Source organism: Eptesicus fuscus, chromosome 17 (genome assembly GCF_027574615.1).
Source record: "Eptesicus fuscus isolate TK198812 chromosome 17, DD_ASM_mEF_20220401, whole genome shotgun sequence".
Taxonomy (NCBI): Eukaryota; Metazoa; Chordata; class Mammalia; order Chiroptera; family Vespertilionidae; genus Eptesicus; species Eptesicus fuscus.
In genome coordinates this window covers 43,718,760-43,746,473 of record NC_072489.1, presented here as the reverse complement: position 1 = coordinate 43,746,473, position 27,714 = coordinate 43,718,760, and the positions used below count along the sequence as shown (strand labels likewise).

Genomic DNA, 27,714 nt, shown 5'->3' with positions numbered 1-27,714 from the left:
GGTGGCGGCGGTCGCGGGCAGGAGGATGGTGCAGAAGGAGAGCCAGGCGGCGCTGGAGGAGCGGGAGAACGAGCTCAACGCCAACCCTGCCACCTCCGCGGCGGCATCGTTGGAGCCCCCGGCAACTCCGGCCCCCGGAGAAGACAGCCCAGCCGGGGTCGGGGGCGCTGCGGTGTCCGGGGCGGCAGGAGGGGCTCGGAAGTTCCTGTGTGGCGTGGTGGAAGGTGAGCGTTCTGGCGCGGGCTGGGCAAGAGCGTCCCCCGGCCCCCCCGCCTCTACCCAGGACTTAGAGGTTCGGTCCTCGTGAGGGGGGGGGGGAGGGGGCGGCGGTGCTGGGGGGCGCAAACCCTGGTTTTGAAATTGGCCCCTGCTAACCCAGGCGAGAGGCGAGAAGGTGGGCAAGTCTTCCCTCTGGTTCTTAAATGGCGCCGAGTTCCCCTCTGGCAATTAAGCCTGACCCCACCCGCCTCGGGCTGGGAGCCAGGCGTTCTCCGGCGGAGGCGTCGGCGGGGAGCCTAGTGCTAGGCTCTGAGTTGTACTTCAGACATGTCTGTTCCTTGGAATGTTACTCTTGGGGGGAAAATAACCCACACAAGTATGCTTGTTGTACTCCTGCAGTGAGGAGAAGCACTGTAGGCCGGTAGTTGTACTATTTCCTTCTCGCTTAGAATTCTCTCTTTGCTGGCCAGTCATCCCCACCCCCCACCATGTGAAGATTCATTTGCCGCCCGGGAAGTTGCCCCTGGACAACCATTGTGCTTTGCCCCCGAGGGAAGAAGCTTTCATGTTAATATCGGAGATACGGAATTTTAATTTAGCGACTGCAGACGTGGTTTAAAAATGCCCTTCTCGAGACCTCCCTTCCCGCTCCCATTTAAAAGGAATGATGGACTTTTTTGGTAGTTGGGGGAAATGACAACACATTGTATCGCAGTTTATTAATGTAATGGACAAATATTCGGCTGTATAGGCAGTGTGGAAGCATTAGTCAGTTACATTGTTACTGTTTCCTCGAGTACAGCACATACAAATGTGTTTGAATTTACCTAAGTATTTTTGCTGACCCAGGGTTTCCTAGCTGTCTGCTTTATTCTCTCCTATATGTAATGGTATGTATAGGAGTAAAAGTGCATAAAAATTAGTCTTTATAAAAAGCCAAAAAGGCATGGAAAAGGAAGGATTGTTGCCCTCTTAGTATCAGTGTTATCGGTATACAGCAGCAGTTTTCATTTCATGGCACATATCAACTAATTACTGAAAATCTGCAGTACACTAAAAAATTGATTTTTTGCCAGTCTGACAAAAAAATAGAGATAGTTTTGATTAATTCACACCGGATAGCTATTGTGTTGGCTGTTGTCATGTTTTAAAAATTCTTGTCCCACACCAGTTGCAATTTGCTGGCATAGTGTATTCATTTGAAAGATGGGTGATAGTTACCGTAGTCCAATATATCTAATCCATTATATCCAATCCCATCAATATAGTCCAATATACCGTACTTTCCGGCGTATAAAACGACTTTTTAACCCAGCAAAATCTTATACGCCCAGTCGTCTTATACGCCAGAAAGTACGGTATTGTATTTTAGGTAAATTGTAGGGGAGAACAGACTAATTTTCAGTAAGGAGTGAAACAGCTCAAAGTTAACATGCAGAATTTGGGGGAAGACAGAATGGAAAACTACTTTTGTATTTGACTGGAGTTAAAGGAGTACTGGAGGATACCGAAATCTTAGACTAGAGTGAGTCTAAGGAAACTTGCCTTCAGTAATTAGAGAAAAGCTTGTAGTGTGAATAAGTTGGTTTGTTTTTCAGAATGGTATTGGAAGTGAACTACTCTTCCTAGAGAATAGTTTTCTTGTTTCTTATGTGTTGTTTCACCTCTGTCCCATTCCCTCGTATATTTTCTTGGTGGCTACTAAGCACCTGATAGTGGTTGTTGTTTTTTTGTACTTGTAAGTTGGCACTCTTCCTAAAATGAACGGGGATAGAAATACTGTAGGTATTGTCAGGATTCCTTTTTTGTTTCCTTTGTTGGTTTTAACTTCTGTGTGATAGCACTGCTTCCTCTTTCTGGTGCCAATTAACCAAAACCAACCTGACATTCAAAGAGCAAAGTTAGGATTTCTGAAAATGATTCTTTTCTAGATTGAGGCAGCTTTAAAGTGATGTTTAATGCATACTCCTTTAAGAGAAAAATGATGATGTTAAGTGTTCTAGGAAAGCTATAAAGACTTGAATAAAATTTACCTACTGTTTTAAGCAAGATCGCCTTAAGAGGGTGATCACCTGTAAGAGGGTAACACTGAATTGTCAAGATTGAAAATTGCTACAGTTTCATACATTGGTATGTAATGAATGTTTTTGTGGGGAGATCTGTCATTGCCCTTGTTTGTGGTGCAGAGTAACCATCTTGTCTAGCTATTGGAGTTTAATACATTTCAGAAATTTTGGTTTTAAGTTAGTCTCATAGGTAGATTGTGTGTACTGGTTGTGTGTGTGTGTGTGTGTGTGTAGACCATTTTGTATTCAAAATGCAATTTTAACCTTCTTCATGGTACTTCTGAGAGGTCGTCCTAATCTCTTGCAGATGTATAGACTGCGAGAGGCAGAAAATAAAGGTTAGGGGAGTTTGTAAAGTGTGATTAGCACAATGAGCTCCAGTACCAGTTTGGTGCTTATACCACTAAAGTCATCAGTCTGCAAATTTGATTCCTGCAATGTGCATTACTAGTGCTTTACTCTCTACCTGGGACACTCTGGAGCAAGTAATATTCTTGAATAATCAGTTGTTCAAACCTTTGCTCTGGAATTGAGATTGCTTGAGAGCTTCCTGTTTGGGCCAGTTCCATTGTTGAATTTGTTGTGAATGTAGTTTAAGGTGTTTTAAAGAGTTTTAAATTGATTTTTAGAGAGAGAGGAGGGGAGAGGGAGAAATACCAATGTGAAAATGTGAGAGGGAAACATCAATATCGATTGCCTCCTACACACCCTCTACCGGGGATCAAGCTCACTACCCGGTCATGTGCCCTGAGGCGGAATCCAGCTGGCAACCTTTTGGTGTCCAGGATGACGCCCAACCAACTGAGCTACACCGACCAGGGCTATTTTGCTGTTTGTTTTTTAATATTTTTTATTGATTTCATAAAGGAAGGGAGAGGGAGAGAGAGAGAGATAGAAACATCAATGATGAGAGAGAATCATTGATCAGCTGCCTCCTGCATGTTCCCCACTGGGGATCAAACCTGCAACCCAGGCTGTGCCCTTGACTAGAATTGAACTCAGAACCCTTCAGTCCACAGGCTGATGCTCTATCCACTGAGCCAAACCAGCTAGAGCTCTTTTGCTGTTTTTAAATGACTTTATAAGTAACTAGAGGCCCAATGCATGAAATTCGTGCAAGAGGTAGGCCTTCCTTCCCCTATTGATGGCACCACCACCAGCTTCCCTCCGCAGCCCTGGCTTCCCTCTGCAGCACCAGCTTCCTCAGGAAGGTTATCCAGAAGGATGTCAGGTCTAATTAGCATATTACACTTTTATTATTATAGATGTGTTCATGGTAGAAAAATCAGAAAATTTACCCAAACAAAAAGGGAATAAAAATTCCCCTATAATATCACCACCCAAAGACACCTTAATGTTTTACTTACTAAATACCCTTCAGGTTTTGGTATAATTTTACACATTTTTTTTACAAAATGGGATTGTATTATATGTTTTGTAACCTGCTTTTTCTCAAACAGTTTAACATATTTTGAAACTTAAAAATAATTTCATTCTTACTTTGAATCCAGGATTTTATGGAAGACCTTGGGTTATGGAACAGAGAAAAGAACTCTTTAGAAGGTAAATTTTTATTTTATGATGGAGAGTCTTAAATCATTAACATTTCCTTTTGTTTGAAGAAATACTAACAAGAAGCCAGATGCAATTTGATGATTTCTCAGTTGTAGAAGTTGATCTTTTACCTCTTCTAACCTAGGCCATTGGTTTTCAAACTTCCCTGGGGAAGCTGATTATATTTTGGGCTTCACCTGCCTCACTTGGAGTTGTTGTGTGTTTAGTTAAGACTTTAATATGCTGACATTTGTTGTAATATTTTTTACAATTCCACAAAAAGGTTGAAAGCTACTGCTCCAGAATATTATTAGCTTTTTAAGAGATGCTTCAACCAAAGGGGGGAAGATGAGATTTACAGCCTGTGCATGTGCCTGTTTATACATAATGCAATTTTCTTTCCCCTCAAGGCTCCAGAAATGGGAATTAAATACATACTTGTATGCCCCAAAAGATGACTACAAACATAGGATGTTTTGGCGAGAGATGTATTCAGTGGAGGAAGCTGGTAATCTTTTTCTTTTTAATCCATAAATTCAGAATGTGTGAAGAAAACAGCTATATTTTTAATATAGTGGTACAAGAATTTTATTAAGTATTTTTTTCACTTTGTAGGTAGTTCTATTTGGTAACTACACGAGTTAGTGCAGATTGAAAGACTAGTGCTAACTGTGCGTAGCCATGGTGTGATTCATGGGTATGCTGGTCTGACTCCATCTGTTCTGTGGTCATAAGTTGTACATTTTAACTTCTGCCAGTGGTCTAAATAGTGGGCTACTGGATGAAAGGGTGCCGAAGTAGGGGTAGGCCTGGAGCCAGGCAAATGAGGCACCCATCTTGGACACAAATTTTATGGGACTCAAAAAAAAAATTGGGATAATTAATATTTTATGCAATTTTTTAAAACCAAAGTTAATGCAAAAAAAAAAATCCATTAACAAAATACCAAAATTTTAAATAAAGATAGGATCAGTATTCTTGATCCTTCTGCTTTAGGCTTAAGTATGTTTTGGTCTTGACTACTTGATTATTATTACTGGTCCTGTCTTTATTTAAAATAAAGACCTCACCAGAGTCCAGGCCTGTACTGAAGTGAAAAGCAATCTCAAACTGTCCTTATATGTGTTTTTATGTTGAGTTAGTTATATAAAATTCGTAAATAAAGTAGTATATCACAGAACCTCCTCGTAAATTAGACAAATGGTGCTTTTTTTTTTAAAATAAGAGAATGGCTTTGTTCTTTTTTTTAATATATATTTTTATTGATTTCAGAGAGGAAGGGAGAGGGAGAGAGAGATAGAAACATCAGTGATGAGAGAGAATCATTTATTGGCTGCCTCCTGCACGTCACACACTGGGGATCGATCCCACAACCCTGGAAGGTGCCCTTGGCCGAAATCGAACCTGGGACCCTTCTGTCCGCAGGCCGACGCTCTACCCACTGAGCAAAACTGGCTAAGGCGACAAATGGGGAAACATTTTCATACTTGGAATTAAATGATATACATACAAGATGTTTGGTTATAGAGCCCAGCCAAGGCACTGAAGACAGAAAGTTTTCTTAAATTATGAAGAAGCAATTAAAACTTAATCCCATCTCCATCAATTGTTTACTACTTTGTATAAGTGTCTTCAACTTAATTGTTTTCTGGAGATGCTGGTAATGAACTTTAATGTGATCCATAATCAAAATGTATTTTGAGATACCACTGAAACTTAAAGATATATTCTGTGTTGTGTAATAGTGTTTCAGTTTATTTAGGAAAACTGTAGCACATTTTAAAAACTTAAAATCTGTAATGAATATTTTTCCTGTAGTTACAAAGGTGAGGGGGCAGGATTGTTAAGGCCATTACTTAACCCTGGTTTTTAAGAAAACATTTTTCTTTTTATTGTTACACTAGCGGCCCAGTGCACGTGCACGGGGGTGGGGTGTGTGTGTCCCTCAGCCCAGCCTGCACCCTCTCCAATCTGGGACCCCTCGAGGGATGTCCGACTGCCCGTTTAGGCCCGATCCCGGTAGGATCGGGCCTAAACGGGCAGTCGGACATCCCTCTCATAATCCAGGACCGCTGGCTCCCAACTGCTTGCCTGCCTGCCTTCCTGATTGCCCCTAACCGCTTCTGCCTGCCAGCCTGATCACCCCCTAACCACTGCCCTGCCAGCCTGATGCCTAACTGCTCCCCTGCCAGCCTGTTTGCCCCTAACTGTCCTCCCCTGTAGGCCCGGTCGCCCCCAACTTCCCTCCTCTGCTGGCCTGGTCACCCCTAACTGCCCTCCCCTGCAGGCTTGATCGCCCCCAACTGCCCTCCCTTTCAGGCCTGGTCCCTCCCAATTGCCCTCCCCTGCTGGCCATCTTGTGGTGGCCATCTTGTGTCCACATGGGGGCAGCCATCTTGTGTGTTGGAGTTATGGTCAATTTGCATATTACTCTTTTATTATATAGGATTGAACATAATTTTGTGAAATTAAGGGACTTCCTTTTTTGACTCATTGTAAATTGGAGAAATGACCTTTTCAATCAAAAGGTGAGGTTCTATTAGTTTTCTGTGCTGCTTTCTAAAAACATGGACTCTGTTCTTTAGAACAACTTATGACTCTCATCTCTGCTGCACGGGAATATGAGATAGAGTTCATCTATGCTATCTCACCTGGATTGGATATTACCTTTTCTAATCCCAAGGAAGTTTCTACATTGAAACGCAAACTTGACCAGGTAACTTCCTTAACTTTTTCATTCTTTTTCCCTGAATCAGTACCTGAAACTAAGTTTTCTGTGTTGCTTTTATGATGTTAAAAGGAAACCAAATTCATACTTTTTGTTTCTGTACAGATTTTTTACTTTAATGCTTTTGATAGAAGGGTATTTTCTAAAGTTTACTGGAGGTATCAGTGCTTCTCAAACTTCATTTGGCATAAGAACTTTCTTAAAAGAATGCTTACAAGTGACTTTTAAATTATTAAGTATATACTTTAATTTTGGAATTCTATATTTTTTACTCTAAGATGAGCTGGTAAGGCTTCTTGTTTTTTTCTTTCCCTAGGTTTCTCAGTTTGGGTGTAGGTCATTTGCCTTGCTTTTTGATGATATTGACCATAATATGTGTGCAGCAGATAAAGAGGTATTCAGTTCTTTCGCTCATGCTCAGGTCTCCATCACAAATGAAATTTATCAGTACCTTGGAGAGCCGGAAACTTTCCTCTTCTGTCCCACAGGTATTGTATATAATAGCTTTATACTTAGTCTTGAAATACATAACTTTCAAAGGACCATGTTTGGGCTTTATTGTGCTGTACCCTCTGCCTTGGGTGTATAAAGATAGAAATTCTTTTTTTAGAAGATACTTCTCAAGGTCTTAAACTGGAGAAATTTTAGGACCTAATAAATGATAACTGAATAGGCAAAAGATTTTATGTATTTTTAGTACTGGAAGTACAGTAGTCCCCCCTTATCCATGTTTTCGATTTCTGCAGTTTCAGTTACTCATGGTCAACCATGGTTGGAAAATATTACATGTTACCCGCCTACTAGTCATTTAGCTGTTTGGTTGTCAGAATGACTGTTGAGGCATTGCAGTGCTTGTGGTCAGGTAATCCTTATTTTACTTAATAATGGCCCCAAAGCGCAAGAGTATTGATGCTGGCAGTTCAGATATGCCAAAGAGAAGCTGTAAAGTGCTTCCTTTAAGTGAAAAGGCGAGTACAATACAAGAAGATATTTTGAGAGACCACATTCACACTTAGTGCAATATATTGTTATAATTGTTCTATTTTGTTATTAGTTGTTAATCTCTTACTGTGCCTAATTTATAAATTAAACTTTATCATAGGTTTGTATGTATAGGAAAAAACATAGTATATCAAGGGTTCAGTACCATCTGAGGTTTTAAGCATCCACTGGGGGCTTGGAACTTAGCCCCAGCAGATAAAGGGGAGCTACTGTATATGGACATTACATTTTCAGGATTTCTAGTATCAAAATGAAAAATAGAAAAAAACACATTGACATAGCTTTTAATTTAGTCATTTCTTATTCCTGCTTCTTCCTTTTTTTTGCCCATGTATCTCTGTCCTTTATCATTCCTCCCATTCCCAACTAGGCTCTTACTTTCAGAAGTTAGCATAGACAGCTTAATAATTTTTTTTTTCTTTTTCCTTCACTCCTTCCTTTCCTGGTTCCTTCCATTGAAAATGTTTTAGTCTCTTTTAGTTGCCTCTCAAAATTCAGCTTATAAGAAATTTTCCCAAGAATTAACTTCTTATTCAGGAAGAGATAAATAAGTTCTAAGAAATTTTAGACAATTTATTTAACTTGGTGTGTCTGTCTTGAGTATTGTGAGCCAGTAACCTTATCTTGGTGGTCTGATACTACATGAGTACTCAAATAATGTTCAATAAGATTATACTGGGAATTACTTAATTCACTATAAATTATAATTTAGTTGCAGTTGAGTACTAAATAGCCATGACCATAATGTTGCATTCTTTGTTAACAATATTATCCATTCAGTCTATTTGGCCTCTGATTGTAACTCAAAAAATGGAGACAAGTCAGAATTATGTAGAAAATGCTAAAGTCTTAAATTATTTCTGCAATAAACTTTGTGATCATAGGATTGATCTGTACTCTAATATTGGAGGGAGAATATTAGGTTTTGTGAATTGACTTTAAAAAAAATGAATTGATTCTTAAACGAACTTCCCATTTGCATTTACTTCCTTTGGGGCATGACATGGAGGCCTTTTATCATATGGATGAAAATAATTTAGAATTAGTAGACATATTTTTCCCATTTATTTATTTATTTTATATATTTTATTGATTTTTTACAGAGAGGAATAGAGAGCTAGAAACATCGATGAGAGAGAAACATCGATCAGCTGCCTCTTGCACACCCCCTACTGGGGATGTGCTCGCAACCAAGGTACATGCCCTTGACCGGAATCGAACCTGGGACCTTTCAGTCCGCAGGCTGACGCTCTATCCACTGAGCCAAACCGGTTTCGGCTATTTTTCCCATTTAAAAACTCATGACCGCCCTAACCGGTTTGGCTCAGTGGATGGAGTGTCGGCCTACAGTCTGAAGGGTCCCAGGTTCGATTCTGGTCAAGGACATGTATCTTGGTTGCGGGCACATCCCCAGTAGGGGGTGTGCAGCAGGCAGCTGATCGATGTTTCTCTCTCATCGATGTTTCTAACTCTCTATCCCTCTCCCTTCCTCTCTGTAAAAAATCAATAAAGTATATTTAAAAATAAAAATAAAAACTCATGACCATTTCACTCCTAACTATTTTACTTATGTTCCCCCCTACATTCAGAATATTGTGGCACTTTCTGTTATCCAAATGTGTCTCAGTCTCCTTATTTAAGGACTGTGGGTGAAAAGCTTCTACCTGGAATTGAGGTGCTTTGGACAGGTAAGTCTTTAAGATTTATATAGTGATACTTGAATTAACTAGGACCAAGAGAAGTTGGTTGGTTGAATTGGATACTTTTTTGAAAAAATTCTTTATTGTTGAAAGTATTACATATGTCCCTCCCCCAGCCCCCGTTGTCCTCTCCCAGCCTGCCCCTAGCCCCAGCCTTCACTCCCCCACGCCAGTTGGATACTTCTTAAAAACAGAGCCTTAATCAGAAAACTTTGTTATTAAAATTCTCTTTTTACAAAGTATTCACTCTTCACTTAGTATAAGAAACATCTTTGAGGATTTCCAGGGAACCTAAATATCATTTACTGATAAATAATAGATCTATGGGAACTGGGCTAAAGGGTATTGATCCCAGCCCTAGGAGACTATTTTGTTATATAAAATGAAAGCTGGCATGCTAGATTGATAGCTAGTAATCAGCAAGCTATATTAGCTTTCATTCTAAGAATTAAGGTCAGCCCTAACCGGTTTGGCTCAGTGGATAGAGCGTCGGCCTGCAGACTGAAGGGTCCCAGGTTTGATTCTGGTCAAGGACATGTACCTTGGTTGCGGGAACATCCCCAATAGGGAGTGTGCAGGAGGCAGTTGATGGATGTTTCTCTCTCATCGGTGTTTCTAACTATCCCTCTCCCCTCCTCTCTGTAAAAAAAAAATCAATAAAATATATTTAAAAAAAAAAGGTCAGAAACCCAGAGTTTAGATTAATTGGGGTCTAATTAAGGATATACTATATTATATTGGAAAAAGAAATTGTTTACATAAAAAACTTACTAGCATATCAGTTTAAGGAAGCTTGCCCAAACCTTAAATATTCATACCTTTTGACTAATTCTATTTCTAGAAATCTGAAGAAATATTGGGGTGGGAAGGTGAGTAAAACTGAGTAAAAAGACATGTTGCTGTGTTATTTCAAAAAGAAAAATAGTTAGCCCTGGCTGGGTAGATAAATTGGTTAGAGTGTTGCAGGTTCGATCTCTGGACAGGGCACATACAAGATGCAACCAATGAAAGTAATAAATAAGTGGAATAACAAATTGATATTTCTTAAATCAATTAAAAAAAGAAAAGTTGTTAGAAAGTATCCATATAACAAAGAAAACAGTTAAATATTGTATGCGGTATATTTTGAAGAACCATGTGTGAGGGTTTTTTAATAAAACGTCATTATTTCTAGGTCCCAAAGTTGTTTCTAAAGAAATTCCAGTAGAATCCATCGAAGAGGTTTCTAAGATTATTAAGAGAGCTCCGGTAATCTGGGATAACATTCATGCTAATGATTACGATCAGAAGAGACTATTTCTGGGTCCATACAAAGGAAGGTCCACAGAACTCATCCCACGGTTAAAAGGAGTCCTGACTAATCCAAATTGCGAATTTGAAGCCAACTATGTTGCTATCCATACCCTTGCCACCTGGTACAAATCAAACATGAATGGAGTGAGAAAAGATGTAGTGATGAGTAAGTATACTACTTAACCCTTGACCTTGGGAGAAGAGCTGGGGTTAGGGGTTAACTAGAGGCATTGGCAAGTAAGTGTTCATTTGTTGTCACAGTTTAAGAGATTTTTTTTTAAAGGTGTGTTATTTAGTCCTATGAATGAGATGTGTACATATATGATAGAAGAAGGGTTGAATGGCTTTGGACAAGTTACCTAATAACAACCTCTTGGCCTCAGGTTTTTGTTTTTAAAATGTCACTTAACCTTTGACTACTCTGACTAGTCTTTTAGTGATATGCTATCCCTAGAATTCTGATTTAGTTTATGTTTTTAGGTGATTTTATTAATGGGATATTTTAGATGACTAGATATTCTTATCTGAGTTACTTTAGATTCAGCTTAATGAACATATTCTCATTTTTTTTAATCTTTTTTTTTTTTTATAATACCCGGCCCCGCCTCCGCTCCGCCTTTATCACCCGCCTCACCTTCTCCTCCGGCCCGCCTGCTTTTCCCTTCGCCCCCGGCCCCGCCTCCGCCCCGCCCTTGTCACCGGCCCCGCCTTCTCCTCCAGCCCGCCTGCGTTTCCCTTCGCCCCCGGCCCCGCCTCCGCTCCGCCCTTGCCGCCGGCCCCGCCTTCTCCTCCAGCCCGCCTTCGTTTCCCTTCGCCCACGGCCCTGACTTCGCTCCTCCCTTCTCCTCCCCCAGCCCCCCTGGCTTGCTTGCTTCTTCGAAGCTTTACTCCCCTTTGCAGCTCTTGGCTTCTTTCGACACTGTCTTGATATGCAAATTAGCCGCCATCTTTGTTGGGGCAATTTGCATACTCGTCCTGATTGGTTGGTGGGCGTGGCTTGGCTGGTGGGCGTGGCTTAGGTGTAGCGAAGGTGCGGTCAATTTGCATATTTGTCTATTATTAGATATATATATATATATATATATATATATATATATTTTATTGACTTTTTAGAGAGAGGAAGAGAGAGGGATAGAGAGTTAGAAACATCTATGAGAGAGAAACATCGATCAGCTGCCTCTTACACACTCCCTACTGGGGATGTGCCCGCAACCAAGGTACATGCCCTTGACCGGAATCGAACCTGGGACCCTTGAGTCCGCAGGCCAACGCTCTATCCACTGAGCTAAACCGGTTTCGGCATATTCTCATTTTTTAAATGTTGGCTTACTGATTTTTTATTTATGAAAAATTCCTAATTGATTTCCAAGTAAGAGAATGCTGATAGTTATTTATTCATTAACTTTTTTTTTTTTTTTTCTGGGGAGAGGAGACACTTTATTGTTTCTCGTGGTCTCAGGAGGCCTCTGGTTGGGCTGGGATCACTGGCTTCTCCCAAAAGGATGCTACTTCATGGCTATGTCCCCCACCAAGGACAGAAACTCTGAAATCTGGACATGTCTTCATTCTTGTCCTTTTCCTTAAAGATAGAGGACATGTCTGTGTCACAAATAACATCTGACAGGCAGTGGATCATCTTATTTTTGTTACTTGGAGGGTCATTAACATTTAAATACCTATTGAGTGGTAAGTGTATCTTCCCAGCACTAAGGGTACAAAAAATAAAGTATTCCCTAATTTTGAAAAACATAGTCTGGTGTTGTATAAAGTATATTAGCAACTGTACTTATAATATGGCAAGTGCTGAAATAATTACCTACAAAGTGCTGTAGGAACACAGGGAGGGAGTGATTATTTCTGATAAGCAAATTTGGTGGTAAGAAACAGTTTAATAGAGGAGGGGATACTTGAACTAGGTCAAAGTATGAGTAGAGTTTGCTGGGCATTGAAGGGTTGGTGGTCAATAGGTGGAAACACTGGACACTGAACATTAAAAGTTATTTGAATTTTGGCTCATTTGGGGGTATTGAAATGTCACATTGTGATGCTTGGTGGTAGGTAGTTATATAGTTGTGTGTGTGGTTTTTTTAATTGGGGTGACAATGGTTAAAAAGATCATAAAAATTTCAAGTGTACATTTCAATGATACATGATCTGTATATTGCATTGAGTTCTCACCACCCACAGTCAAATCATCTTCCATCACGATGTATTTGGTACATAGTTCTGTACCCCTGCTTCCAGTTCTGTTTATTGAATTAATGCTTCCCTTTATAGCTCAGTCATTGTTATCCTCCTTCTTCCCCCCATAACCCCACAAAATTAGGGATATAATCTCCATTCCCTGTGTATTTATGGCACTTAGCTCCTATTTCTTCTAAGGCAGGGCATGAAGCATGTTGAGAAGTAGTAGATATTACCAAACTGGGCCATGTAAGGAAAATGAGGATAGCTAAGAATAGAGGGTTTTGAATACCAACCCAGAGTTCACACTTAATTTTCTCCACCATTTTCCTGGTTCAGAGCTTTCTTATTTGCTTATTATTTGTGCTCATATGTGGACTCTCTAATCACTTTTACTCTTTCCCCCAATGCACTTAATTAGTTTGCCCATTATTTTTTCATAATTATTTACCCATTAAGTTATAAGCCCCTGAAGGGTAGGGAATGCTTTCTTTATGAAAAACATAGTGCCTTTAACCTTGCATTCCCAATAATTGGTACTCGTTGGGCATTTATGAATGACTTTTCCAGTAATTCTAAAATTATTGTTGGTTTTTTTTTTATTTCAATTGGGATTTTACACTTAGCAATACATTTATATGACTATTCTAGATGAAGTTGTTCAGTGAAGGGTCTTGCACTTTTATGTTTAAGGTTTGTTTTGGTTCTTTGCTTCTCTGGTTGTACTGTAACAAATGTTTTGCATTTGTCCCCCTTGTCAGGAGGCTTTTGTAATCAGAACTGTTTTTTGTGTTGTTGTTTTTTTGCAGCTGACAGTGAAGACAGTACTGTATCAATCCAGATAAAGTTAGAAAATGAAGGCAGTGATGAAGATATTGAAACTGATGTACTTTATAGTCCACAGATGGCTCTAAAGTTAGCTTTAACAGAATGGTTGCAGGATTTTGGAGTACCTCATCAGTACAGCAGTGAGTTTTGGGCCATTTTTTGTAATGGGGTTGGATCACATGGTTGAGTCGAAAAGTAAAGAATATTTGTGATGTGCCTTGCCATAGGCCCACCAAGCAAAATGATTAGGGATCTAGAGAAAAATAAAGTTCTTGAAATCTTTTGGTTGTAAATAGCTATTATCTTGATGGAATGCTAATTTGTTTTAAAAATACTTATTTTGAAATACTTATTTAGCTGTTTTTAAATGCAGGTCTTCAAAAGAGAGGATAATAGGTGTTGGCATATTTAGGAATGTTTATCATCTGTTTCTTCTTTCTCCACTTCCCTGGTGATTTTAGAGAAATTGTACTTTTCTTGGGGGTTTACATTATTTGGAAGCTCAAACTGAAGTTCCAGTTACAGATATGATAAGAAAATGTCTCTGATCTAATTTGTTCTGTTTCTAATTCTGGTTATTTTTGTGGCAATTTGTTTTTGTAGGTAGGCAAGTTGCACATAGTGGAGCTAAAGCAAGTGTAGTTGATGGGACTCCCCTAGTTACAGCGCCCTCTTTAAATGCCGCAACTGTAGTTACAACGGTTTACCAGGAGCCCATTATGAGTCAGGGAGCAGCCTTGAGTGGTGAACCTACAGTTCTGACCAAGGAAGAAGAAAAGAAACAGTCAGATGAGGAACCCATGGACATGGTAGTGGAAAAACAAGAAGAAACAGACCACAAGAATGACAATCAAATATTAACTGAAATTGTAGAAGCTAAAATGGCAGAGGAATTGAAACCAATGGACACTGATAAAGAGAGCATAGCTGAATCAAAATCTCCAGAGATGTCTATGCAGGAAGATTGCATCAGTGATATTGCCCCTATGCAGACCGATGAACAGATAAACAAGGAGCAGTTTGTGCCAGCTCCAAATGAAAAGCCTTTGTACACTGTAGAACCAGTGACTCTAGAGGATTTGCAGTTACTTGCTGATCTGTTCTACCTACCTTATGAGCATGGACCCAAAGGAGCACAGATGTTACGCGAGTTCCAGTGGCTTCGAGCAAATAGCAGTGTTGTCAGTGTCAATTGTAAAGGAAAAGACTCTGAAAAAGTGAGTTTGCTTATTTACTTGCTTCTCTAGCCTGGATGGGTCCCCATGTTGATGATATGGAGGAGGTATTAAAACGAGTGCACTGGTAACTGGCAGAAAATTGACCAGATCTTAAAAATATATTCTATAAAGTGGATGTGCACTCTACCAAATCGGGTACATAGAGTTCCATAGTTTGACCTTATAGTTAGGAATGGAGGAAAGTCAAAGTTGATTATTTTAGGAATATTTGTCAGCTTGAGTCAGCACACACTTTTATTGTTTGTCTAAAGAGTTTAAGCAGGCACCTGATAGCAAACAGCTTAATTTAGAACTATTTTAGATTATTTTATTAAGCTTGCAAATTTTTGAGTCTTTTTATTGATTCTCAATAGATTGAAGAATGGCGGTCACGAGCAGCCAAGTTTGAAGAAATGTGTGGACTAGTGATGGGAATGTTCACTCGGCTTTCCAATTGTGCCAACAGGACAATCCTTTATGACATGTACTCCTATGTTTGGGATATCAAGAGTATAATGTCTATGGTGAAGTCTTTTGTACAGTGGTTAGGTAGGTGCACCAGGAATAATCTCTTCCCAGATATTTTGTCCCTTAAAGAAAAAAAGACATTATCCCACAGGAGAAAAACATTTAGGGAATTTGCAAATTTCCAACTCTTTAAATTCTTTGCCTAGAATTATTTCAAACATTTAGCCACTGTCACAGACTTGAGGTACAAGTCTCAGTAAATACATCGAGTACATTGATTTTTCTCCCTTGGGCTAATTCAGCATAAATATTGTGTTAGAAAGTACTGACTTTAACTTACTCCGACTGAATGCTTCCTGGATGGAACCCTTTATCCCACTTTTGTCTGATTTGGAGATGAGACACTATGAATTGTGACTCTGTAAGCTCTCTGCTGCTTGCTGTGTCTTGATAACATTAATGCCCTTTAACAGAGCAATTGCCGAAATGACCTAAGGGGCCTGGCAAGAGGAAGCCATCCTCCCAGCCCTGTGCGCATGCGAGCTTTAGTGGTGGGCTATTCTGGTGCTACTTAGTATGACCTCACATGGCCTTTTCTTTATTTCTCTACCAAGTAATTGGTTTTAGCAGGGGATGGAAGTTACAGCCCCCTAAGAAATCTCTTCATTAAATGGACTTCTGTATGTCTCTTTTGAAAACAGTATCTTTTTTTTTTTTAATGTTAAAACTTGGTAAAAAGCACCAGCATGGCCAAGTTTCTCCAGAGACCTCATTTCATTTCCAGGTTATCATTCCAGCTGTAAGGAATAAGTAATGGACTTACAATCCAGCACGCAGCAGGCAGCAAGGCTAACTGATATGTCATAGTTTTCATAGTAGTCACAAATACAATGATGGGTTACATGGTCTTGGTTATGAAGTAGATGTGTGAAATACTGTGAGCTTAGATTAACTAAGGAGTAGTGGCAATGAGATTTCTCACTTTCTACCTATGTACTTGGGGTTCTTAAATATTAAAAAATAAGTTTCCTTGTGATACAATTAATTAGTAGCTAAGATTAGTCTCTGATTGTTCATTTGAAAATATAGGACTTTGGGTTCCTGTACATATAGCACAACAGGTAGAAGAGAGAATTTTTACCTTTTGTTAAAAGGCTCCAAGAGATACCTCTTTTCTGTGATAGATGTCTGCTCTTAGGCTCAGGAAAAACCTCTATGTTGGTTGTTGGATGGCAATAATTGCCTTCCAGGCTTCTGGCCTGAGGGTTATAATTAACCCTTGTAAGGTTTTAAATAGTAAATTTCTACTCTGAAATCTGGATTATTGAGCTTGAGAAAGTATCTCTTAAAACATTTGATATTCAGCTTTTAATTCAAGAATTAATAAAAATTAAATTCTTGATTACACAGATACTATGGTGTTTCCTCAGGCTTTACCTCTGTTTTGTGCAATGATGGTGCAGCTTTCTCAAGTTATATAGATAGCTGTTGTACAATCTTAAGCTCAGAGCATCTTAGAAGTTTTAAATGATTATCTTCTTAAAGCTTACTAAAAGCTCACGACAAAGAGTATTTTCATGGTTCTGTAGTAATTTCAGGGAATTACCAATTAGAACCCTTTGTTTTCCTCCTCTCTCCAATCCAGCTGGCATTCAGTCCTTTAAAGAATGTGGCTATGCAGTACTTTTGATTACTAACGACTTCTATTATCTTCTTCCCCATTGTGTACAGATGGGAGAATCCTCAGCACAAGTGTCTACTACTAATGGATGGACAGCGGCAGATGTTCACAGCGCGTCATGATTAATTAGTTTAAATTGAAAGGTTCTATCTGTGAGGTAGCTCAGGTAGATTTAAGGGCAGTAGATATGCACTGAAGTCACGTTTGCGCAGCGACTGAGGCATTAACCATATTTTCATTTACACAGCTCTTCGTACATGCAGCTTTTTATTGTAATAGTTGGAAGTGCTAGTTACATTGTAGTCTCAAAGTTGGGGGTAGGGGAAATTGGCTGATCTTAAAGTTTGAGAGGTATAGTTTTTTCCTGCAGTGTAAATTTACACTGAGCTATGGAATGGGGCAGGTTCTCTTCATAGCCTAAATTTTTTGACTCTATTCGTATTTACTTACAAATATTACATTATATGTTCTTTTTTAAAATACCCCTACCCCTACAAAATGACAAACCTCGATATAATCTCTTAATGGGCCTGAATTGTCAACAACAAAAAAATTGGTTTGCTTTGGGACTGTCTGACTAGCACACTATACCTTGTACTGATGATGAGACTGTTAACTTGAACAGGAGGTAGAATGCTGTCTTCAAATGGAAAAGACCTATGTTGCGCTGCTTATCTTGTCAGAAGACTAGGCAGGTGATTTTGATTTGGCCTCCACATAATTTACCTTTAATTAACTCTATTGTTAGCTGCCTTTATTGCATGTGAATATGAAGGTGATTAAGTGGTAAACCTTAATGCTGACTTCTGGACCTCAAAGCCTGCTACTTCAAGCATCTGTTCAGTGCACTGCAAAGATTACAATGGCCAATCAGAGGAGCCAGATGTAGTCATACTTTTAAGAAAAGTATGTCTTAGCTCTGGACAGATTAGGAGCATCAGTTGGCTCTTCTTAGTTCTCAGTTTCTGTCAGGCTGGTATTATTACTAGCCAGTTTGAATTTGGATTGTCCTTGTTAGAAAAAATATATTGTTCTCATTGTGGCCAACTTATGAACAGTTTCCTTTATTCTGCTGAACTTAGTCTTCTGACAAGATTAACCCTTTTTTTCCCCTTTTTCCCTTTCCTGTACCCTTCCTCAAAATGTGACTTCAGACAGGTTTAATTCCTTCATAGGCTGTGATAATAAAATGTCTCATTCATTTCACTTTGTAGTTACTGTAATTTTACTACAGAGCAAGCAGCTGACTTGATTTTTATGGCCATTTCTAGACAATATATAAACTTGACCCAGACAAATTTGACACTTGCTTCCCTTCCAACAATTAAAGGGTAGAACTCTTAACATTGATTATTAACCAGAGGAAGGAATATCAGTATTGAAATTCCATTATGAATTAAAAAAAATTATCACAGCCTTGTCCTGAAACCCTGGATTATTATTGTTAGAGAGCTATTTCCACAAAGTGTGTGTTTGTTGGACGTTTGAGACCTCAGGAAATCCCCTTTCTCGTAACATTCTCCGCTTGGATCTGATCTCAACAGGGTGTCGTAGTCATTCTTCAGCACAGTTCTTAATTGGAGACCAAGAACCCTGGGCCTTTAGAGGCGGTCTAGCAGGAGAGTTCCAGGTATCAATATGAATTCACAACTGAATTGACATTTTCTTTGTTTTATGAGAAACCTTATGTTGCGCATCAGATGGCTGGAAGGATTGGTCTGCCGAAGGCTTTCTAGTCCCAAATTCAATTTAGTTACATAGCTGGATTTTAAATCAAATTTTCCTCCTCTTTCACAGTAATTTCTGAAGGAGATGCTGCCAATTCCCCCCGCGCCTGCGAAGCGCAGCGGCTCTAGGTATACTTCACATTGTTTCTTTGCAGGTCGCACAGCATTTTAATCTGCGCCCGCAATGCACAATGCGCGCATGCTTGTCTGCCAGTGGAAACTCCATGAGCAAAAAGGATGAATAATTATGCAAATGATGGTGAAAGGGCTTATGGATACTTTCACAATTACCTTATAAATAAAACACTTGACAGAACAGTCTGTTAGTGAAAATATGAATGAAATATGAAGCATTTTTGCTATTAGAATTTGTTCATGGACTTTTCAGGTGCTCTACTTTTCTCCCCCCAACAGGTGCTCTGCTGCGCACAGCAAACTGAAGCGCATTGCTTTGGGGATAAAGCGTCTCCTGGACAGATAACCCTCTTCAGACCAAACCTCTCCTTCTGACATTCTGTTCTGCCATCTTTTAGTAGAAAGATGGTCTATATGAAATTTTTTTTTTAAAGAAATTTGTCATAATTGGAATGGATTTTTTTTTAATTTTTTTTTTACTGTAAATTTAAATCCCTATTAAGAAGCCACTAAAACTATGTAATTCAGTTTGGGTAATTTCTATTCAGAAGCATTTCCCTCCCCCAGTAAAGAAGTGTTTATTTTAGTAAAACATAGTACACCCCTCGTCTTTAGGTCTGCCTGCAGTAGCCAGTTAATATTAAGTTGGTAGTCTGCAGTGTACACTCATGTAAAAAAATGAATATCTTCCCAACACTAATCCATCTTTTTTTTCCTCCCACAGCGTTTGCTGCCAATTGATGGGGCAAATGATCTCTTTTTTCAACCACCCCCACTGACTCCTACCTCCAAAGTTTATACTATCAGACCATATTTTCCTAAAGATGAGGTAATTGTCTGTCTACCAACCTGGTGTATGGTTATGGTGCACATTACTATTTTTCCTTTGAACTCCTGGTTAAAAGAATTAGTTCTGTCTTAAAACATGAACTTTAGATAAGAGTTAACTAAACATTGATCATGGGCGAGGGGGTATATTTAAGGAAGAACCTAAGGAGTTCGTTATCTTGTGCTAAGGTCTTTAATTCCTCCCTTAAAAAAAATTAGATGAAATGTCTTCAAAGTTGAAATTACTGAACAGTCCCAAGTTGTCTAAATGATATGTTGTCCTTGGCTGATTTTCTCCAATGTATTAGTATTCTATAATTTTCAGTTGGGAAATGCCTACAGGCTAGTGACAGTCAGCTACAGAGAAAAGAAAGCCTGTTTAAAGACAATGACATATCCCAGAAAACAGACAATTGATAGTTCTCTGGATTTGAATCCACTACTTACTGCCTATATACACCCTCTACAAAGCACGTTGCAGTGTTTACTATAACCATGCTACTTTCTACTGATTTTACAACTATGCTTCAATGAGTAAATCTTTATTTAAAACAGCAAAGGTTGATAATTATGACAGGCCAGACATTTTGTTACCTCCTGTCCTAGAAGTCCAGTCTGACTTACGAATCACATTGTTAAATTATGTTGCCAATTTTTCTTGATGTGGTAGTTAACTGGATTATATTTTCAGGCTTCCGTGTACAAGATTTGCAGAGAAATGTATGACGATGGAGTGGGTTTACCTTTTCAAAGTCAGCCTGACCTTATTGGAGACAAGTATGTGATGAAGTATTTGGATTTGTTGGATTTGGGAAGTAGACATTTCAAAGCCTGATAAAGGTTGAGGGGAGGTGATGACTGGAAATACAGTTTTTTAGAAATCCCACATTTAATAAAATTTGAATATGTGTGTATTTCCAGTTTTTTTCATAAACCAAGTGTAGTTTCCATAGGTTGTCATTAAAGTACTTTGGGCCTTAACATTACTGAAGTCTGTATTTTGTGTTAGTAACTTACAAACTCACTCTGGCCTTTTTTCTTCTGAGCAGGTTAGTAGGAGGGCTGCTTTCCCTCAGCCTGGATTATTGCTTTGTCCTGGAAGATGAAGATGGCATATGTGGTTATGCCCTGGGCACTGTAGATGTGACCCCCTTCATTAAAAAATGTAAAATTTCCTGGATTCCCTTCATGCAGGAGAAGTATACCAAGCCAAATGGTGATAAAGAACTCTCTGAGGCGGAGGTAATGCACAGGTTTAGAATTCCACTATAGTAATTTTTACTGAATAAGTACTTATTAAAAAGTAAGCAGATACTTTTTTTTTTTTAAGTAGATCTATCTTAAAATCTCAGTGCTTCCTGAATTTCTTACTGAAAAGAATCTTAGGGCTTATTCTTAGCATGCTATTTTCTACAGTTCCTTCATTGTTAGGACTGTTTTTGATTTGGAAGCATAGTTCTAATACTTCCTTGGGTAAAAACACAGCATAAACAACCTTCTTTTTTTCTCTCCCTGTTTTGAAGCACCAAACTTAAGGATGTTCTCTGGGTACTCAGGACAAGTGCAGGACAACATTTGCTTGGTTATCGGGGGGCTAAGCTGGCTTTCTCAGGAATGCTTTTCTCGTTGTAATTAAACAATAGGGGTGAGCTTCTGAGAGTCTGCTTTCTGATAGGAGCACTTGTTATGTCTATTCCAACTTCAGTGAATTTTTCCTCTAAAAAACGTTGTGCCCCACATTGGTCAATTAATGATTATTTTGGTTTATATATTGCATGTGCATTAAAACAACCCACTATTTTACTTATTTATCTACCCACAACTAGCTTTATTCACACATCACTTTGTAAAAAAGATTTTAGAGAGAGAGAGAGAGAGACATCTTTTTGTCCCATTTATGCATTCACTAGGGCCCAGTGCACGAATTCATGCACCTTGAAGGGAACTGTGGGCCTTGAGGCTGCGGTAGGCACAGGGGTGGGTCTCGGCCCATCTTCTGTGCCCCTGCCTGGCCCCTCCTACTGCGCCCTTCCCCCCATCCCGTCTGCCAGCAGTCCCACTCCCGCGGCCAAGGCTCCCATGTGCTGATGGCACTGGCCCCGCTAGCACCTGCTGACGGTGAGGAGCGATTGGGGCCAGCGCTGTCAGCAGGTACAAGTGGTGGCTGCTGCCCTGATTGCCCTTCAAGAGCAGGGGAGGTGGAGAAGCCCTCAGGGGCAATCGGGGCCAGCAGGCACTGCTTGCACCCGCTGACGGCGCCAAGCAATCGGGACCGGTGCCGGGCGCTGGCAGCGGGTGCGAGTGATGGCTCCAGTGCCCTCTGTGGGTACGAGTGGAAGCTCTGGTGCTGGCAGCAGGTGTGAGTGGGGCCGTCACTGGCAGCGGGTGCAAGAGGTGGCTGCTGGCCCCGATTGCCCCTCAGGAGCAGGGGGAGGTGGAGAAGCCCTGAGAGGCGATTGGGGCTGGCAGCCACTGCTCACACCCGCTGACAGCACTGAGCAATCGTGGCTGGTGCTGGGCGCCGGCAGTGGGTGCGAGTGGGGCCGGCGCCAGCAGCGGGTGTGAGTGCTGGGTGGCATTATGATGCGCGGGAACAACGAATTTTCAATAACCAACAGAGGCTCGCCCCAATAACAGCTACTAGCACCCCGCCTTGGTTTGGCGCCCCCACTCACCTGTTGCAGCATCCTGCCGTGGCCAATGCCTGCCATGTTCCACACACGCCCCCTTGTGGTCAGCGCACGTCATAGTGACTGGTTGTTCAGTTGTTCCGCTGTTCGGTCTATTTGCATATTAGGGTTTTATATATAGAAATTGTTTGGTTATTGTATGTGCCCTGACTGGGGATCAAACCTGCAACCTTGGCATATCAGAACGACACTCTTAACCAACTTAGCTATCTGGCCAGGGCCAGTACATGCATTTTTATTGCTTGTTTGTTTGAAATATCACTCATTTTTCCATTGATCTTTTAGAGAGAGAGGAAGAGAGAAGGAAAGATGGAGAGAAACATTGATGTAAGAGAAACATCGATTGGTTGCCTCCTGCACGCACCCTGACCAGGGCCCTGGCTGGGGAGGAGCCTGCAACCAAGCTACCTGCCCCTGACCAGAATTGAACCTGGGACCCTTTGGTCTGCAGACTGATGCTTTATCCACTGAGCCAAACCGGCTTGGGCAACACATGCATTTTAAAATATAGTTCCTTCTTAAGGATAATTTTTTATGTTCAGTAAATACTTTCAGGTATATATTGGACCCTTTAGTTTGCTCCTCTTTTCTGAAACTCTCTACACCAGTGTACTCACATTCTCTCTGTAGTTTTTTTTATTATTTTTTACCTTCTGCCCCTAGCCAGATGGCTTTGTAATAGGCTGGTTGGGAGTGGTTTCACTAAGGGATTGCATTGACACTGACTGCAGCATGCTAGTGACTGAACTGTTGATGTGTTGCTGCTCCTTATCTGACAATTATTGTTTTCAGCATAGGAACATAAAAAGAATGGCCATATAAAATGTGTCTATTAATAAACTTTCTTTAAAAAGTGGTAAAATGTAGCCTTGCTGGCTTTGGCTCAGTGGATAGAGCGTTGGCCTGCAGACTAAAAGGGTCGCAGTTTCGTTTCCTGGTCAGGGCACATGCCCAGGCTGCAGGCTCGATCCCCAATGAGGGTGTGTAGGAGGCAGCCGATCAATGATTATCTCTCATCATTGATGTTTCTCTCCCTCTCCCTTCCTCTCTGAAATCAATTAAAAAATATATATTTTTTTAAAACGTAAAATGTACATTACATAAAGTTACCATCCTAACCATTTTTAAGTGTACAGTTCAGCAGTGTTAAGCACATTCATATTTTTTATGCAAGCCAGACAAACTTTTAAAATTTTATTTGGTTTTAGTCAGTGGTTAGAGCATCGGCCCATGGACTGAAGGGGGTGCAGATTCGATTCTGGTCAAGGGCATGTACCTCGGTTGCAAGCTTGATCCCTGGTCCATGTCGGGGCACGTGTGGGAAGCAAGCAACCAACCAATATCTCTTTCACATAGATGTTCTCTCTGTCTCTTCCCCTCCCTTCCACACTCTAAAAATCAATGGGAAAAATATCTTCCGGTGAGGATTAACAACAAATTTTATTTTGAATAATTTTAAATTTAAAGAAGTTACAGAGAGAATACAGAGTTCCTTTATTTACTTTAAAAAGATATTTTTATTGATATCAGAGTGGAAGGGAGAGAGAGACACATCAGTGATGAGAGAATCATTGATTGCCTTGTGCACACCCCCTACAGGGAGACTGAGCCTGCAACCCGGGCATGTGCCCTGACCCGGAATCGAACGGTGACCTTCTGGTTCATAGGTCCATGCTCAACCATTCAACCATGCTGGCAGGGCTACGGAGTTCCTTTATATTCCTCACCCATTTTCTACATTTGTCCAAGTCTACCAACTTAGGTAGTACGTTACTATAAATTTTACTACTCACCAGTTTTCCCACTAAAGACCATTTTCTGTCCCAAGATCTAATCCAGCATATACTATATTTAGACAGAGTTTTAAAAAGTGAAAACGCTTTAGCTAGAACTATAAGTTAATTAATTCTCCCATGTGATAATTATATGACTGGAGGAGTTATTGAATATTATTTTCCTTTCCTGTTATTGAGTTCTGTAGTTGGGATATAAATATAGAATGTGTGGTTACTGAAAATCAAAACAGATTCTAATTTTTAGAAAATTCTAATTTTTAGAAAATAATGTTGAGTTTCCATGAAGAGCAGGAAGTGTTGCCAGAAACTTTCCTTGCCAACTTCCCTTCTCTGATAAAGGTGGATATTCACAAAAAAGTAACTGACCCAAGTGTAGCCAAAAGCATGATGGCTTGCCTCCTATCTTCACTGAAGGCTAATGGTGAGTACATATTTGTGGAGTTGCTGGTGTTTGGGTTAGGTGGGGACAGGACTATATTTTAGGTTAAAAAGTGAATTATAGTGAATGTACATTCCCTTCTCCACTTATGATTTGGCTTCTGAATTATTGTGCAAGAATTGCTTGAGTATTAATCATTGAAAAATGCTTCTCTTTTACACAATGAATGCTTATTTTGAGCCTCAAGTAACTGAGAAGTGAACACATGAGGATATATTTATTTTGCCAGAAGACTCATAAATGATAGTTGAAAATTAAATGAACCTTGGGGAGAAATTTCATTTAGGAATACAGTCACCAGTTTTCTTCGAGCTTGGCTAAACTCGACCTTCAAAAATATGTGGCTTTACATAAGTATGAAGTCTTTTTCTGTGAAGGGGCAGTTAATAAGTATGCTAGGCTTTAAGGTCCCCATACGGTTTCTGTTGTAGTGCTTTTTAAACGGCCTTTTAAAATTATAAAAAAAACTAACTGTAATCTTTGGGCAATACAAAAGTGGGCAGCTTTTGAGTCCTCATTAGAGGGTGGTTGATACATGAGAATGCACCTGTTGCATTTTTGTATCATTTGAGTCAGTGTTGTCCCTTTGTGGGATAATTTAAACAACCCTGCATAATTCTTAGTGTTGTGCTTGGAACTTAATATTAAAACATTAAGCAAAGGTATCCTTTGCTTTCAGGTCTCTTACAACCTCTTCCCCAAAAGGTTTTCCTTCTGGAGAAGAGTTGCACTTACAGTTGAATTTTTTCAATTGAGGTATTTCTGACAGTTAAGAATTGTATATATTTATTGTACAATTTGATGATTGGAAATACATTTTGAAATAACCACATTCAAGCTAGTTAACATATCCATTTAAGATAGTTATCATTACAGTATTTAATAATGATCATTAATATTCACTTAATATTAATACAAATTTTAAAAATTGTAGGCTAATAATAGACACATTCCCACTATGATTTGTTTGAAATATATTAAAAGAGTAGTCAATTTATATCCATAATTCTACTTATTAATGTATTTTGATTATTTGTTTTATTCCTAGGCTCCCGAGGGGCTTTCTGTGAAGTGAGACCAGATGATAAAAGAATTCTGGAATTTTACAGCAAGTTAGGCTGTTTTGAAATTGCAAAAATGGAAGGATTTCCAAAGGATGTGGTTATACTTGGTCGAAGCCTGTGACATTTGGCACTATGAACTGTCCGAAAGTCTCTTAACTTCACCTGGTGGGTGGTGGTTGGGGTCTTTATACAGTTCAGCCTCTGGAGCGGCCACAGATCAGTCAATTGGGATTGGAAACAAAGAAGACTATGTAAAACTCATGCATCATATTTTGAGACTACTCACTGGTTAGAAGATAGTACTTCTGCAAATCCTATATGAAATAGATATGTGGGCCCCTTTTTGGGTCTTGTGTTAGGTGTCAAGACCTCTTACGTGGGCTTATAGGAAGGGGGTCTTCAATAAATGTAGTCAGCACTGTTTTCTGCATCCAGTGTGGTTGCATTTTTCACCTTAGAGTAATCAAAATCATTTGTCATCCTCCTTGGCTTATTGAATGAAATGTCTCTCATTCTTTGGGGACATGGCAGAGATGAGAAAGATTTAGTGGGTTTCAGAGCCTTCAGGGTGGAAATTCCAAGTGGGATGGTTGTGGCATAGTATAAGCTGAATAAATGATTTCAATTTTGGGCAGTTATTCTTTTTGTAAAGCCATGGCCAGTTGTCCCCTGTAGTGATGATTGGTTCAGGCATGTTGTGCTTTGTAGGGACAAATGTGCATTTGTTTGTGGCAAAAGCCTAAAAATGACAAGCTTGTAAATTTTTTGTATATAAACTAGCTGTGATCTGCCTACCTTTGTGTTTACCGGTTTTGTAATTTTTTTTTCATTTTGAAAATGAAAGGTGTGATTCAGGATGGCACTTTGAATAATATAAATCAGTGGAAAGTGACTTTTTTGTCTTTGGTTGGTTTAGGCTTTTTTTTAGAAGTTTTATTTTTAAAGTGCCTCCCACCTAAGCTAGGCCACAACCACTTTGGGTATAAGAGCCTAACTTCATAGGACTCAAATCTGTTGCAAGTGCAGTCACTTCTAGAAATTAACCTCAATACAGGTCAGCATGTGTAATGTTAGTTTGACATCTGTCAAGTAGGGTTCAGGGACTGATTGGTCCCATTTGCCCTCAGATCAGTTGTCCTTTCATTTCAAGACCTGTTACTACTGGTTTTATTAAATCACAGCCTAATTCTTGCATGTTTGTATCGAATTTTTAAAAGAGACAATGAGTATACTTTAATCAATGACTTAATGGTTAATTTTTCCTTTAACTACAGATTCTGAGAGCTTCATGTATTTTAATTTAGATTTGGTGTATTTAAGGGTTCTGAGCATGAGGCTAGCAGGTAATTTCTGCAGGATTCATTTTTTCATCATGACTGGCTGACTTCTTCATAGATTCATAACAGTATTATCAGTTTCCCTGTAGTTTTGTATCAGCTGATTAACTTGGAGCTGAGAGGGAAAGGGCAAGGAGAAGGAAACTTGAGACATACTTTTCTATATAGGATTCCATCAGGATGGGCTTTGAGGGGTTCCACTAGTGACTTCCAACCAAGGCCCGTGACGGGCACTGAATGGGTGAGATGAAGGGAGGAAAGCAAGGAGGCCTCCTCATTTTCAGGGTAGCAACCTCTAACTGATAGGATATAGTATGTTGGAAAGTTTGGACCACGCTTGCATTTTCAAGGGCTGAGGTGTGAAAGGAATATCTCTACAAGATACTGGATTAAACGGCTTATGTCACGGGCTTCTCTTTAAGTACGTTTTCTACACGAGTGAACAATTGTGGCATTTTATCTGGAGGATTTCAGGGCCAACCTATGAATCAAGACTTTTAGCGTTCGCTTGTGACTTTTTCTTGGCTTTTAATAACTGGCTAGCCTTCTGGTCACAGATGCTGAGAACCAGATGTCCAAGCCTATACATTCATCACTCTAGGATTGTAAAATGCTATGCTACCTTCTGTGGTTGTGAATATTTATTAAGGTTGGAATGACATTTCCTTGATTGTTTAGATCACAGCTCAGTTCCTGTAGAAAACGAACTGTAAATTATGTGAAGATCATGCAAGAGGCAAAATAAAACTTGAAGTGAA

At 39.7% G+C, this 27,714-nt stretch overlaps 1 protein-coding gene across 2 annotated transcripts; it reads left to right on the top strand.

Moving 5' to 3' along the window:
- Nucleotides 1–27,714, top strand: OGA (O-GlcNAcase). 2 transcript variants are annotated; one of them, XM_008144209.3, is made up of 16 exons: nucleotides 1–224; nucleotides 3,797–3,848; nucleotides 4,250–4,347; nucleotides 6,425–6,555; nucleotides 6,884–7,055; nucleotides 9,159–9,257; nucleotides 10,444–10,728; nucleotides 13,556–13,714; nucleotides 14,178–14,791; nucleotides 15,166–15,340; nucleotides 18,485–18,570; nucleotides 19,527–19,631; nucleotides 20,322–20,407; nucleotides 20,680–20,872; nucleotides 24,378–24,537; nucleotides 25,604–27,714. In XM_008144209.3, the coding sequence occupies exons 1-16, from the start codon at nucleotides 26–28 to the stop codon at nucleotides 25,738–25,740; spliced, it is 2,751 nt and encodes a 916-aa protein (XP_008142431.2). In that variant the 5' UTR covers nucleotides 1–25; the 3' UTR covers nucleotides 25,741–27,714. The 2 variants fall into 2 exon arrangements, with proteins under 2 accessions (XP_008142431.2, XP_054585170.1); XM_054729195.1 differs by lacking the exon at nucleotides 10,444–10,728.